This window comes from Gracilinanus agilis, chromosome 3 (genome assembly GCF_016433145.1).
Source record: "Gracilinanus agilis isolate LMUSP501 chromosome 3, AgileGrace, whole genome shotgun sequence".
NCBI lineage: Eukaryota > Metazoa > Chordata > Mammalia > Didelphimorphia > Didelphidae > Gracilinanus > Gracilinanus agilis.
This window is the reverse complement of record NC_058132.1, coordinates 62920043-62935330: the sequence shown is the minus strand read 5'-3', so window position 1 is coordinate 62935330 and position 15288 is coordinate 62920043. Positions and strand designations below refer to the sequence as shown.

At 37.8% G+C, this 15288-nt stretch overlaps 2 protein-coding genes across 2 annotated transcripts in view; one reads left to right on the top strand and one right to left on the bottom strand.

Moving 5' to 3' along the window:
- MACO1 (macoilin 1) overlaps positions 1-15288 on the bottom strand; it is a 68891-nt gene that overhangs the window by 28032 nt on the left and 25571 nt on the right. The window lies entirely within an intron of this gene.
- LOC123240377 (kinetochore-associated protein DSN1 homolog) lies at positions 3740-5106 on the top strand. The gene has a single exon (XM_044667900.1). It carries the CDS (start codon positions 3740-3742, stop codon positions 4709-4711), a length of 972 nt encoding a protein of 323 aa, XP_044523835.1. The 3' UTR covers positions 4712-5106.

Sequence of the window (15288 nt, the reverse complement as noted above, 5' to 3'; positions counted from 1 at the left end):
TTTTTTTGGCTAAAATTCAGAAAAACTATAATCTGTGTCGATGGAGGCAGTACCCACATGAATTAAGTCATGGATCCTTTGAAAGAAATGAATTATGCTGCACACACATATACAAACACAGCATGTATATACCTAGTTACAGCATTAGAAAAACATTTTTAAAGGTTTTGAGGACTACAGGAAATAAAGAGGTATAAATGTTGGTCCACATTTCTGAATTTGGAAGTACTTGTGCCTCAGAAAACATATTTTATCTCATTCGGATGGTAGCCTCTAAGGAGAACAATTTTCCTAAGTCTTTATGGTATGATTTGTTACATTTTATGATAACAATTCCACAATCAGAGATGTTGCTACAAAATAAACTATCTCATATACCCATAAAATAGTCTTCTTTAATACAGTCATTTTGGTAGCTATAATTCATGGTAAAGGCAGACAACTAATTTTATTGCAGATGGTTAATATAGCACAAAGGAAAATTTGTCAGGAAAGCTGAAAAGATGACTTTATCATCACCAAACACAAGAGATCAAATTTACAAGTGAAACTTTTTTCTAACACAGCATCAAAATGCTTCCAAATGCTACTGAAGACAAAGAAATCTATTTACAATTCCTTGTAAAGAAAAGGGTGGAAGGGATAGTCACAGGCCCTTTCTGTTATGCTGCTATGATGAAGGGGAAAATGATGGCTACATGTACCCACACATCTATGGTTTGACAGATCTGTTCATTTCAAATGACAAAACAGTGTGTGTGTGTGTGTGTGTGTGTGTGTGTGTGTGTGTGTATGTTTTAAAGGAACAGGAGGGAGAAGCAAAGGGGGAATTAAGGCAACTGAAGATCTTTAATGCCTTTCCTTTCTACAGTTTGACTTATTTGGGTGCCCTGTTTCCCCAGAGCACATTACCCCTGCTGCCAGAGGATGAACCACCATCAAACATCACAGTTAGACATGGAATTTCCCCCTCTGTATCTCTTCTAAAAAAGTGCAGAAAGTCTAAGAAAGGCATGAAAGTCCTACTAGTATATTTCATTTCCAAAGGAATACTGGAAAAAGCTATCTCCTAAGGAATAGTAAAATATTTCTCATGTCTGAGGAACGTTCTATGGCAGTATGCAAGATCAAGACAGAGTCTAATATCTCTCAACTCTATCCCATTCTTCTCATTCCCATAACCACAATCTGAAGTAAATGCCACCTTCAATCACTTCCCTATGAGGTCTTCCAGTGTATGGAGTGCCCTCCCTAATTTATTCTGTACATATTGCCTGATTAAGCAGCCTAATAAAGCTACCTTAAACCCCTCCAGGGCCCCTTTGCCCAGTTTTTTATTATAAAGGATAAATCATTCCATGCTTGACATTCTAAATCCTTGATGATTTGAATTTACTTGCTCTATTCCTTATGCCTGAAATGTCCTCTTCCCCAGCCCCGCCCCCACTACCCCTATTCTCAATATGTTGACATGTTTCCATCATTCAAGGAAGGCTCAGCTAGAATGTTCCCATGAATCTCTCCCTGGTCCCTAAAGTTAGATAGACTCTTCCTTTTATCTTTGCTCCTGATGTTTAAAAAGGCTGGCCTAGATTTCTACGGTCACTTTGTACCTATAGCCTAGTTATCTGTATATATATTTCACCAGCCTTATTACACTACATAATTCACTCCTTGAGGGTAATGCTTTTTATGCACATCTGTATGGCTCCAAGATTAAAAGCACAGAGCTTTGTTTCTGGCCTTGGAAATATCAATAAAGGTTTTCTGAATGAAGGAGTAAATCTTTAATAACTGGATCAGGGTGCTTTTTCATTGGTTAACTCAGCTTTTCTGACTCTAGAGGTTTCTGAATCACTTGAAGAGATACTAAAGCTTTGTATTTGAACAGACTATTTATATTCTCATTATAATGTTGCTATTTCTTATCCTTGATTTAAACATAACAATGGGGACTCAATCACAGAAAGATTTGGGATTTTCTTCGATTTAATAAGGAGCACTAGAACCCAATTTCTCTTGATGATCTATAATAAGCTTTTCTAATATTATATAACAAAGGCTAGGTTTCATGTTTTCTAAGGTGTATTGCCTTCCTATTTCTTGTTTTCTAATGCTATTCCTTAAAATTAGTACATAAAAACATGGTCTTCCTTTTTCAATTAGACACATTTTCATTAAGTGTCTCAAGCTTCCCTTTGTGTATATATTTTACACTTCACAAAATACTGTCCTAATGACCACCAGATGAAGTAGATACAAGTACTGAAGTTCTCATTTGATTAATGAGGAAAGAGAGGTGCAGGATCTCTCCTTTGATAGCTCATTTCCTAGACATCAGAGCCATGGTGGACCCCTAGGTTTTCTGTCTCTAGTGGCTCTTTGCCACACTATACCCCTTTCTCATGGGCAGAACCTTAAATTTAGAACCTGGAGAAATACAAAGAGGTAGATGATATATTCTATCTCTCACCAATGGAGGTTATTGACTAAGGGGGGGGGGGCTATACCTACTACACAGGTGCCTAGAAGAGAGTCTAAGCTCACTGTCTGAACTCCCAAATGGAAAAGTTTAATTTCTGATAATCATGTGGGAGACACAGAGTTTGGAGGGGAGTGAAAAACCCATTGTTGTAGAAACCATAGCTTCTTGGTTTTTTTTTCTAAGACAGAGATTTATTTTGCCACCTTTACCTGTAAAGTTATAACACACACACACACACCCTTAAAGAAAAAGTGATCACGCAGCAGAGATTCCAAAGCATTATTGAGATGATGGAACAGTGTTGCCTTAAGGCTGCCTGGGAATCACTTGAAATTACAAAAGCCATTTGGTGAATCTGTGCCAACAGCATAACCAGGTCACAAGGGGAAGTTGGCTGGGAGAATGTTTTTAGTATCTGTCAGTTTATTCAGCATATCCTTTCTTCAGAAGGAATTTAAAATGATAAAACACAAACATGAAGTCTGTCATTGAAAGGAAAATGACAGGACCCATCAGACTTGAATCAGAAAGTGATCATTTATATATTTTAATTCACTTGGCAGATTACTCTACCAATACTATGTTCTTTATGGAGTCTTGTAACATATAATAAAAACAGCCAACAGATATAATAGCTACATTTTACAGAGTGTTTTACAAATATTAACTCATTTGAACCTCAAAACAACACTGTAAGGCAGCCAAATATTATTAATTCCCTCATTTTCCATTTGAGGAAGAAAAGTGGTTTGGATATGGTACTCCAATACACCACAGCTCCCTCCATTTCACAAAATAAAACATTTTACAGCACATATGTTGATTTATATAATAACTTGTAAATCATTTTCCTCTCTATGAATCATAACCTATTATCTAGGTTGAGTCGTTGGAAATAGGCTAGAGACTTTGGAAGGGGTAGTTTACATTTAATCTATTTGGGCAGGCAATGTTCAGAAAAAATATTCTCTAATTACACAGTACCCTTTTAAGATAAATAAATGCTTTTCCATCAGGAGCATAATCAGACTCCCTACCGGTCAGAATATTCCCAGTCTTAGAAACGACATTCATGGCTTTGCGCAGGAATTTTGGAGCCGGCGGTGGCCCTGAGATGGCACAGAATGCGGACCCTGAGCTCGTGGACAGAGCAGAAGCCCTAGCCTGGACCGAGGCATTCTCGAAGGTTCTCCACCAAAGTCGGCTTCCTTGAATGATGCTAAGACAGCAAGAGAGCCTAAACAGGAAGTAGTCATGCCCAAGATTCAAGATCATCAAATAACGTCAAACCCTACTCCTCTGAAAATCTGTACTGCATCTTCTGCCATCCTGGAAACTGCCCAAGATGTCTCAAGAAAAAGAAAAAAGTCTGAGAATAGCCCTAAAACAGGAAAAAGTGAAGATCTCAACCCCACTTACATGGACCCACAAGAGCATAACAACAATCAAAAAATCAAGCGGAAGTCCTGGCGTAGGGCTAGTATGAAAGAAACAAATCGTTGGAAGTCACTGCCTCCCTTTCACCAGGGTATCACAGAGCTCAGCAGATCTATAAGCATAGTCTTGGCAGAAAGCAAATGCCTTGGCTGTCTTCTACTCTCCAGTTTTCAGTTTTCTGCAAAGAAACTTGAATTTTTTCTGAAAGACGTTGATGGCATCAGTCTTGATACTTTTAGAGAGAGAGTGTCTTCAATTTCTGAAGAATTTAAGCATTTTACAAAGAGACTAGAAGATGATGGGACCTTACAAAAATGCTCTAAAGAATCAAAAGGGCAGTCAACAGACATTGCCTTGGAAGCATCAATGACAGAGATAAAAGAATATATAGCCAGGCTTTCTTTGGAGTGTATGAATTGGGATCAACTACTGCTACATCATCAGAAAATAGCTGAAGAAATATCCAGGACACTAGAGGAAGCCAAAATAACTGATGTACACATAGACCCTGCTCTGTATCTTCAATCTTCACAAAGTGAAGTTCTTAGCACAAAACCTGATTACCAGAAAATACTAGACAGCCAGAATGAGGTTTTCAACTGCATGGAGATGGTGATGGATGAACTACAAGGATCAATAAGACTATTGTATTCTTTTATGGAAACTACTACCCAGTTCTTCAAGAAGGTGTCAATGCAGCTTGGAAAAAGGACTGCCCAGCAGTTGGAAACCTCACCAATTCGAAAACTGCTCAATCCTCAGCTACAAAAACCATCTCTCACACACTAAGGTTCTGCTAATGATCACAGTCTTCATATATTTCCTCCAAATTGTCATTCAGATGGTTGCAGATGAGAAGATGCTGCCTTTTATGGAATGATTATAAATTAATGGGACACTTTTTCAAACAGGCACCAGCACTTAACTACTATTGAGTGTTCATTTATAACTTCCTTTCCAGAGTTCACTGATACATGCCTTTACTCAAGATAGTTTTGGAATTTGGATTTATTTTTATTTGGATATTATTTGGATAATGACACATCTTTATTTTTTTTTCTTATGTGACTCTATAGGGAATTCTTAAAATGTTTGGATTAATAACATCACTAAAGTAGATCAGTGGCCCCTAAAGGAACTGACTTTGAAGGATAAATATAATTTGCTTTAATATTGTGTCTCATTACATTAGTCATCATGTATATATCTCTCCTTCCCTTGTTTGTCTTAATATTTATGTTGGCTATCCAAGTCCCTCCCAAATGTGCACAAATACTTGGTTTTATTTTCTAAAATAATGTACAATAAAGATCTGCCTATGATGTAAAAAAACAAACAAACAAAAACAAACAAACAAAAAAAGAAATGACACTCATAGGAGTTTCCCAAAGTTGGATAGGAGGCCTAGAAGAGATCCTGTATCAAGATTTCCTAAACAACCCTAATTCAGAATAACTTCATCTATCTCAATACATTTTAGGTCTCAAATTCAGTTTCAGACACATCCTAGTTTTATGACTCTGGGCCAATCACTTTAACCTGTCTGCCTCAGTTTCCTCAACTGTAAAACGAGAATAATAATAGTACCTACTTCATAGGGGTTTTGTGAGGATCAAATGAGATAATATTTGAATAGCACAGTGCCTGGCATATTAGTAGGTGCTATCTAAGTGAGTATTCCCTTCCTATTACCCATTCCTATTAACCACCAACTATTTGCTGCATGATTAGTCCATTCCCTTTTCCAGTCATATGTCCTTGATATTATACTATTTCTTGTGCACATAGTAATATCATACAAGCATCTCATATGTATATTATACACTAAAATATCATCACAAATGATCAAAATACACAATATAACTACAAGATATAATAGGCAGGTATTCCACTTGTAGCTTGCAAAGAAGAAGTTTGAATGGCAGAAGGGGGCTTGGACCGAATTGAAATAAATAAGGACAAAGAAATTCTTAAGTTAACTGAGAAAATGTTGATATTGTAAAGAAGGTGAGAGAATTGGGAGATATCTGGAAGAAAAAGTTAAAGAAGAAAGATCCATGACCCAGAATCAACCTAGAGAAGCTGAGACTGGCCCAAGGCCAGTGCAAGTTCTTCTTCCCACTTCTTCCTTCCCATCTTAAAATAGTGGACAATAGGGTTGAATCTAGATCCAGTGCACCCTCTTATATCCTTGATCCCCACTCATCCCAGAGGAGGAGAATGACCAAAGCCCAGTGGACCTCCTTCTTCAATTACCCACCTTCCTCTTTCTTTCCAGCCTGATGGAGTAGTTGGGTGACTATGTCCTACATCTCCCATTTCTGGTTAAGCTGGCTATGTGAAAGGTCTTAAGGGAGCCTAGCTCTTAATACAGGCTCCAGAAAATATCTGAAGAAGACAATGGATAGAGCAAAAATGAAGAAAACCTAAGAGAAACAGAAGCAAATTAATTCACAAAAAATAAATTCACAAAACTATAAGAACTTCTGAAATAAATTAAAAGAATGAGATTAAATATGAAATAAGAAATTTAAAGAAAAAAATTAGGAGAAAAAATAGCTTAGAAAAGGAAGTAGAAAATTTTGTCTAAGTGGTGGAATTCCTAAAAAAGTGTAACAGAACTCAGCAACTCCATGAAGCAAGAATATCAAAACAAAATTAAAAAACTGAAAAACAGAATGAAATGTCAGATATTTATACTAAAAAATAAGTGAATAGGTCAAAAAGTGATCATTTAAGACTCATATTTCCTAAAAGCTATGATCAGAGGGAAACTGAATTTTGTTATTTCAAGAAATTATAAAAGAAAATTGCTGTGATTTAATAGAAACAAAGGACAAAATGAATAAAAGATTCAATTACCAAAGGTACTCCAAAATGAAAATATGCATGATTGTCACTGCCAAAATTCAGAGCTTCAATGTCAAAGAAAAAAACATTATAGTCAGAAACAGAGAGCATCCAAGGACCAATGAAATCAGAAAGAATCACATAAGACAATGGTATAACTACTATAAAAGAGAGAAAATCTTGGAATATGACATTAAAAGACAAAAAATAACAGTTTGCAATCAAGAATTATATAGCTTATAAAACTAAGTATTATCTGATTAAAGAAAAAATGGACCTTTGATAAAATATAGAACTTTCAAACAAACATCAGAAAGAAAACATCAGAGTGGAACAAAAATTCTGGAATTTGGAACACAGGATCCAAGAGAAACCTAGGAAGATAAATACATTTGGAAAAAAGGGATTAAATGATTATAAGGGCTTACATTACAATAAGTGGAAAGGACACATATATGCCTTCAGAATATCAAGGTCTTCAAGGATCACACAAAGGTAGTTAGGTAACATAAAAAGTCATTCTATAAGATAAATATTGTCCTGATATCTAAACAAACTAGAGAGAAAGCAGAGAAATAAAATTATAGCAACTGTGGGAGGACAGAAGAGCTGAGAACTCTCAGGAACATAAAAAACAACAAGTTTTCTAGAGGGCAGCGGGGTAGCTCAGTGGATTGAGAGCCAGGCCTAGAGATAGGAGGTCCTAGATCCAAATTTGGCCTCAGATTCTTCCTTCCTGTGTGACTCTGGGCAAGTTACTTAAACCTCATTGCCTAGCCCTTACCACTCTTCTGCCTTAGAATCAATATGTAGGCAGAAGGTAAGGGTTAAGGGGGGAAAAAAAAGAACATCAAGTTCCAAAAATACACCAAAAGGAAACAATGATAAAGAGAAACCCCTACAAACTCCTCCATCTAGTCCAGGAATACACAAAATGTACAGAGGGGTGCAGCTATATATATATATATATATATATACATATACATATANAAAGCAGAGAAATAAAATTATAGCAACTGTGGGAGGACAGAAGAGCTGAGAACTCTCAGGAACATAAAAAACAACAAGTTTTCTAGAGGGCAGCGGGGTAGCTCAGTGGATTGAGAGCCAGGCCTAGAGATAGGAGGTCCTAGATCCAAATTTGGCCTCAGATTCTTCCTTCCTGTGTGACTCTGGGCAAGTTACTTAAACCTCATTGCCTAGCCCTTACCACTCTTCTGCCTTAGAATCAATATGTAGGCAGAAGGTAAGGGTTAAGGGGGGAAAAAAAAGAACATCAAGTTCCAAAAATACACCAAAAGGAAACAATGATAAAGAGAAACCCCTACAAACTCCTCCATCTAGTCCAGGAATACACAAAATGTACAGAGGGGTGCAGCTATATAGCTATATATATATATATATATATATATATATATATACATATATATATATATATATATATTGATTCAACCTTTCTGGAAAGAAATTTGGAACTATGCTCCCAAAGTTACTATACTATGCATACCACTAGTAGGGTAGATCAAAGAAAGAAAGAAAGGATCTATATGAATAGTAGCACTTTGGGTTAAAGCAAAAATCTAAAAACAACAGATGTCCATCGAAAAAGGACTGGCTAAACAAATTATGGTATATAGATGTAACAGAATATTACAATAATGTAAAAGAATGACAAAAAAGGGTAGTTTCAGAGAAATCCTGGGGAAATGATACAATATGAAATAAAAAGAACCAAGAGAACAATTCTACATTGACTCTTCTTAAGAAGCAAGATGAACTGTATTAAAGCTATATATACATGAGGGGCCAGCTAAGTAGCTCAGTGGATTGGGAGCAAGGCCTAGAGATAGGAGGTCCTGGATTCAAAACTACCCTCAGAAACTTCCTAGCTATGTGACACAGGGCAAATCACCTAATCCCTCATCCCTAACCTCTTTGCTTAGCTCTTACTCTTCTTTTGCCTTGGAATCACAACATAGTATTCATTCTAAGATGGAAGGTGAGGGTTTTTTAAAAAAACAAAAATATAGATGCATTCGAGTAAACCTAAGAATCAGCATGGGAAAGCATTGATGGAGTACATTCTAACTGAATGCCAATGGAGGCAGAAAACAAAAGCAATAGATGAGTTCAGTGAACAAACAAGGATGGCTGAGAGACATAATAATGGTAATTATGTAAAATTTCCAATTATCTAGACATCTTCTGGAGTTCTTTCTCAACCAAAAGTAAAAGTGAAAACAATTCTTGACTCAATGGTAGTATCATCCTTCAAAAGGTGGAGGACTCAACAAGAGAAAATTCTATTTCACCAACAGGGCAAATGGCTACTGGGAAGGAAATAACAGACAGAGGAGAGGGAGCAATGGATAAAGTCTGTGATAAAGAACTCTGGTACACCTGATATGCACCCTAGATTTTGGGTAGATTCAAATTCACTGGAAAGCTATGTTGATTCCTATAGACCAGTGATTCCCAAAGTGGGCGCCACCACCCCCTGGGTGGGTGCTGCAGCTATCCAGGAGGGCGGTGATGGCCACAGGTGCATTTATCTTTCCTATTCATTGCTATTAAAATTAAAAAAAAAATTAATTTCCAGGGGGCTAAGTAATATTTTTTTCTGGAAAGGGGGCAGTAGGCCAAAAAAGTTTGGGAACCACTGCTATAGACTAAAAGTCTACAGGGAAAGTCATACCACTAGAGCTGAGAAGTTCTCAAGAATTAAATTTTGAGGTCAAAAAGACATGTAGTTCTGATGAGTAAAAGGGGCAGCTTGTCTTAAGATATGAATGCACAGGGAATTAGAATTCACCAACACTCTAAATTAAAAAAAAACAACAACTATATATAAAGAAGATGGAAGCAAGGGTAGGTAAGCAGGATGAATACAAAAAGAAGGTATAGTACTTGTAAAGTCAATCACAAGATCACTAAATTTCAAACTAAGGGCTAGTGAAGAAAACTATTTGTTTCTGGTGGGGGGGGGGGGGAGGTAGATCAAAGAAATGGGAGAAATGGCAGAGATTCCCACTCTCAACTTTTGCTTTTAGGTTTTTTACCAAAGAAAATGATCTTTGGACTAGAAAGAAGAGAATAAAAATGGCTAATAGGAAATTGATGCCCAAGATAAGTAAGGAGATGGTAAGAGCTGTCAAACTCAAGTCACCTGGCCTAGGTATGGGCCAATCTTGAAAGAACAAGGAGATGTGACTGTCAGTCACTAGTGGTAAGTGATAAGCTGAACAATGTTAGAGAATAGGAAAAGTACAATGGAGAAGGGAAATTAACCAAGTTTCCAAAAAAAGAGGAAAAAGAACCATGTAAACTATAGGTCAGTGACTTTGATTTGGGTTCTGGGCAATGTTCTAAGATGTACTATTAAAGAGATGGCTTATGAACATTTAGGAATGGAAATAGTGAAGACAAAGAGCCAGTATGCTTCATCAAAAATGAGTATATATTCCCTTTTTAACAGTGTTTCTAAATCAAGTAGGTATTTCATTTTGAGCTGAGCAAAGCAATGGACAAAGTCTCTTATGTGATCCCTATAGAAAAGATGGCAAGATACAGGCTTAAGACAACTAAAAGGATGTCTGGATTCAGAGTAACCATTAATGGTTTTGTGTCAACTAGTTAAACTATACAGTTTAACATTTCAATTAATGACTTGGATAAAGGCACAGATAGCAAGTTATCAAATCTGCAGATGACACAAAACTAGGGAGAATAGTTAATACATTATATGACAGGGTCAGGATTCAATAAGGTTCTTGACAGGCTAGAATCTATTAAGATGGGTTGAATCTAGTAAGATGAAAGTTAATATGGACACACATTTAGATTTGAAAATCTGACTTCACAAGTCCAAGATATGAGAGGTCTGGATAAACAAGTTTGCTCAAAAAAGATGTGGGCATTATTACAAGTCCACCCTATACAATATGGTAGCCAGAGAGGTTAATGAAACCTTAGGCTTCCTTAATAGCTTCCAAGAATAAAGAAATGATGGTCTTGTTATAATCCTTTCTGGTCAGGTCCAATTCTGGGCACTCCATTTTAAGAAGGATACTGATAGGCTGGAAAGCAACCAGAAAATAGCAACTGAAGTGACAGGTCACATAATATGAAAACTAACTGAACAAACTGGTGATACTGAACCTGAAGAAGAAAAGATTTAATAGGGGGATATGACAGCTGCATTCCAGTGTCTGAAGAGTTTTCACCTAGAATTAGGGATTAGGGATTAGGGATTAGACTTGTTCTGCTTGCCTCCAGAGAGAGAACTAGGAACAATGCGTATATGTTACAAAGAGGCAAATTCAGAACAGATATAAGGAAAAACCTAAAAACTGGAGCTATCCAAAAGTAGAATGGGCTGCTTCAGGAAATGGTGGGTTTCCCCTCATTAGAGAGCTTTAAGTAAGGGTTGACCACTTGTTAGGTATTTCATATAAAATTCTTTTTCTGATATGGGTTGGACTAGATGGTCCCTGAGAATCTTGCCAACTGAAATCTTGTGATTCTATAAACTGCATAAGAAAGGTCCAAGGCCAAGTGCTAGGAGAGATTCAAGGAGGAAGAGATTGTCCATTTGGGTGGGGAAAGGGGCAGGGATCTTTACTCCTGCTCTGATGTTGAGATTTCAAGGAAAGGATAAATGGCTTCTTCCACAAAAATAACTTGGGCACAGGTGATAGTTCAAGAGCAATCCAGTCACTTTATAGATGAGGAAAATAAGATCCCAAGATGTACAATATGTTCTATGTCAAATGAAGCTGGGTGCTAGAACTCTGGTATAATCTTAACTTCACCTCCATCCTTCCTCTGAACCCCGGCCAAATGTTGCTTTTTAAGCCTGTAACTAGGTCAGGCCTGGTATCACACAAAGAATAATGGATTTGGAACCAAACTACCAGGTGGTAAATCCTGCTACTAACTACTCATGTGATTCTGGGGAACTAGTTTAACTTCTCTGGACCTGATCTGTAAAAAGAGTGATCAGCTTGAGCTACTATGATCTCATTCAGGGCATCTGGCTAGTCCAGAATCTTGTAGAGGAAAGCCAAGAATTCGCTTTATTTTCCCAGCACTTCCTTCAAGGATGAAACCTAGTTTCAATCATGACTACACTCTTCCCTCTACATGGTACCCCTCCCCTATGACAGAGAGTAAAGCAAATAAAATAAGTCCTTAAAAGCTTTGCTAGGAGTAAGAAGTTAAATACTTTCAAATCGCAGACTTTTAAAGCTGGAAGAAGTTCAGAGTTCATCAGGTCCAACCCCTTCATTATCTCCTGGAAGAAACTGAGGCCAAAGGAGGTCAATAACTGGCTCAGAATCCTACTAATTAGCTAGTAGGTGTGCAGGCTGTAAAAGAAATTAATTCAGTGATTCTAAAACCTACTCTCCTACAGTTTTTGGTACTAAGGCATAAAGTTAGACCCTGGTAAATGACTGATATTCATTTCAGGCATCAGTTTTGCCAACAAAACTGTACATATAGGATTCTGCATGTCTAATTACAGTGTATTAACAAATACAAACACCTAAAAAAGAAGGCAGTTACCAAACTTACTTTTAAGCAGAGAAATGTAAGGGGAGCAACAGTAGACTGGGGCTCTAGAGACCTTGGTTTGACTTATAATCCTATCACTAAACAGCTAGGTGACTATGGGCAAATCAACTGACCACTGTGGGACACCACTGAACAGGGAGCAGTTGGAATTGATTCTCTTTAAAAACCCTTCCAGCTCTAACATCTTATGTCCTAAGTGCTCTCCCAGCTCTGACATTCTCTGTTCTAAGGACCTTCCCAAGCTCTGGCATTCTGTGTTCTAAGAGCCCTCCAAGTTCTGACATTTTATATTTTAAGGGACTTTCCAGTTCAGATATTCAATGTTCTGAGGGCCCTCCCAGCTTTAACAGTCTGTGTTCTAAGGTCCCTACTAGTTCCAACTTTCTGTGTTCCAAGGGCCCTCCTACTTCTGGCATTCTCTGTTCTAAGGTCCCTCCCAGCTCTGACATTCTGGGTTTTCAGGGCCCTCCCAGAACCCAAGTTTATGTTCTAAGGACTTTCCCTGCTCTAATAGACTATGTTCTAAAGTTGATTTCAATGCTATAACATTTGTTTAAATAGAATTAACTGCCTGCTCTAAATTTTGCTCAAAATTTTGTTAAATGCAATTAGAAACTATGTTTTCATTTTCCTATGTGAAGGAAGGCAGGATGAATTAATATAAAAGCTAAGTCCTATGATCAAATGTGACCTCTGTCCATAAGAACTACAGATACTACTAGTTGAACAATAGCCCCTGATGGATGCAAAGAATGAGTACCACAAGCTCAAAGATGAATCTTTTCCCTCTTGTAGGAAGACAGCATGGACAGAAGTAAACCAAGGAAAGGCAATGCAATTTTCCTTCAGCATTTCTCTAGTGGAATAATTTCTATTTTCATACTAACCAACTTATCACCTGTGGCTGATACTACTGCAATAAGCTCCTAACCAGCTTTCTTGCTCACTTGTCTCTCCCTCATTGGTCATCCTATTATCCACGTGCTGCCAGATCAGTCTTCTTAAAACTGATCTGATGGTGTCAATGATCCTGTTCAAGAACCTCCAGAGGCTCATTCTTGTCTTCTGAATAGAAGGATAAACTTCCATACCTTCGAATTCCAAGTCTTCCACCATCCAGTCTCTCCCTAGTTGTCATCAGCATGGTACACCGGCAAGAGGACTGGACTGGAAGCCAGAAGATCAAACTTAGAATTCTGGCTCTAGCACTTTTGAGCTGTGTGACTTCAGACAAAACACTGAACCTCCCTAGACCTTCAAGTTCCCCATCGGCAAAATGAGATACTGGAACTAGAAGATCTCTAGAGTCCCTTCTGACCCTAATATTCTATTTGTTAACCCCGCCCAAAAAGGAATCTCCTCTACAATACTGTCAATAAGTAGTCGTCTGTAGTGCAGGTCTACCTGAAGACTGCCACTGATGGAAAACACATTATTTACCTCCTTAGGGTCTATTTCATTGCACTTTGGGGTAACTTTAATAGAAATTTTTCCTTCTATTTTGCCAAAATTTAACTCCCTAACTTCCCTGTTTCTGTCTTCTGAGGCCATAACAAACAAATTTGATCCCTCTTCCAAAGCCCTTCAAATACCTAGACAGCTATCAAAGTCCACCCCAATGTTTTTTCTTCAACCCATTCCCACATGGTATAGTCCCTAGCTTGCCATAATTCTGGTCTCTCTCATCATCATACTTTATTCTTGACCTTCTAGATTTCAAAATCATGCCTCAACTGCAGTCTCCTCCTGGAAGTTCCCTTAGCTCTGAAAGCCTGGCTCTTCTTCCCACTTCTGTGGCCAGCTCACCATGGAATGTCCCTTCTCCCAATGGTGAATTCCTCTTGGGGACTTCATTTTGTGAAAAGGCAGAGACTTCCTTTCATTCCTCTCTGGGCCCTATTCCTGACCCTCTAGACTTTAAAATCATGCTCTTGGTCTGAGCACCTTCTTCTCCAACCCAACAATCCTCATGTTTTTCACCTTTCTTTTATATATTGTCTTCTCCCATTAGAATATAACTTCCTTGAGGGCAGGAAAAGTTTTTATTTCTGCTTTTATCTGTACCCCTAGGACTTAGCGCAGTGCTGGACACACAGTAAGTCCTTACTAGATGTTTGCTTCCCTCCCTTTGCCTTCAACACCTCCCAAGCCTGAAGTGGACTCCTCTCTGATTTTTATCTGTCTGTGGAAACCCATCCCATTCACCAAAGATATGATCAAAAGCCAATTTATTCACTGAATCCTCCCCTACTCTCTTCTTTCTTTGAAATTTTCACTGGCATTTTGTTTGGTGTCCTCTTTTGTACTTTCATATTCTAATTTCGTATTCTAATTCTGTGGGCATATTCATTTTCCCCACTATTCTGCAAACACCTAGAAGCCATGAACCATGCCTACATCTCATCTGTTCCTCTCCTAGCTCCTGGCAGAGTGCCCTACCATGAAGTGGGAACTTTTGAATGTTTCTTGTCCCAGTTAAGAACCCAGCCCCTGGTGGTACACTTCATGAATGCTTGCTGAACTGAATTGAAGGTCTCTTCTTCATGTTCTCTACATGTGTCTTATTCTCCATCCAACTTTAGGCTCCTGAAGGGCAAGGACTGTCTTGTTCAGACTCTGTAACCAGTAGTGTGGTCTGCACACAAGCAACAAATATTTGTGGAATTCAATGACAACCTTAATAAGGTTTTCACACTAACAAGGGACCACTTAAGGAAAAAATGTCCATGGATCTCCTTCAACTGTTTTCTTCCTGCCTTCCTTTAGTGATCAGTTAAAATATATGCACTCACATTATGATTCTATTCTTAGCTAGAATGCCTACCCAAATAAAAACTTAAAGCATGATCAATGACCCACATTAATCAAATAGAGATAAAAAGAGAGCTGTAAAGAACCAAAAAGAAATCATAAGCCAGGCAATAATGATGGACCACTTTCCT

Excerpts from the sequence above, each read along its gene's own strand:
- LOC123240377 (XM_044667900.1), top strand. The coding sequence starts at position 3,740 with ATGCCCAAGATTCAAGATCATCAAATAACGTCAAACCCTACTCCTCTG.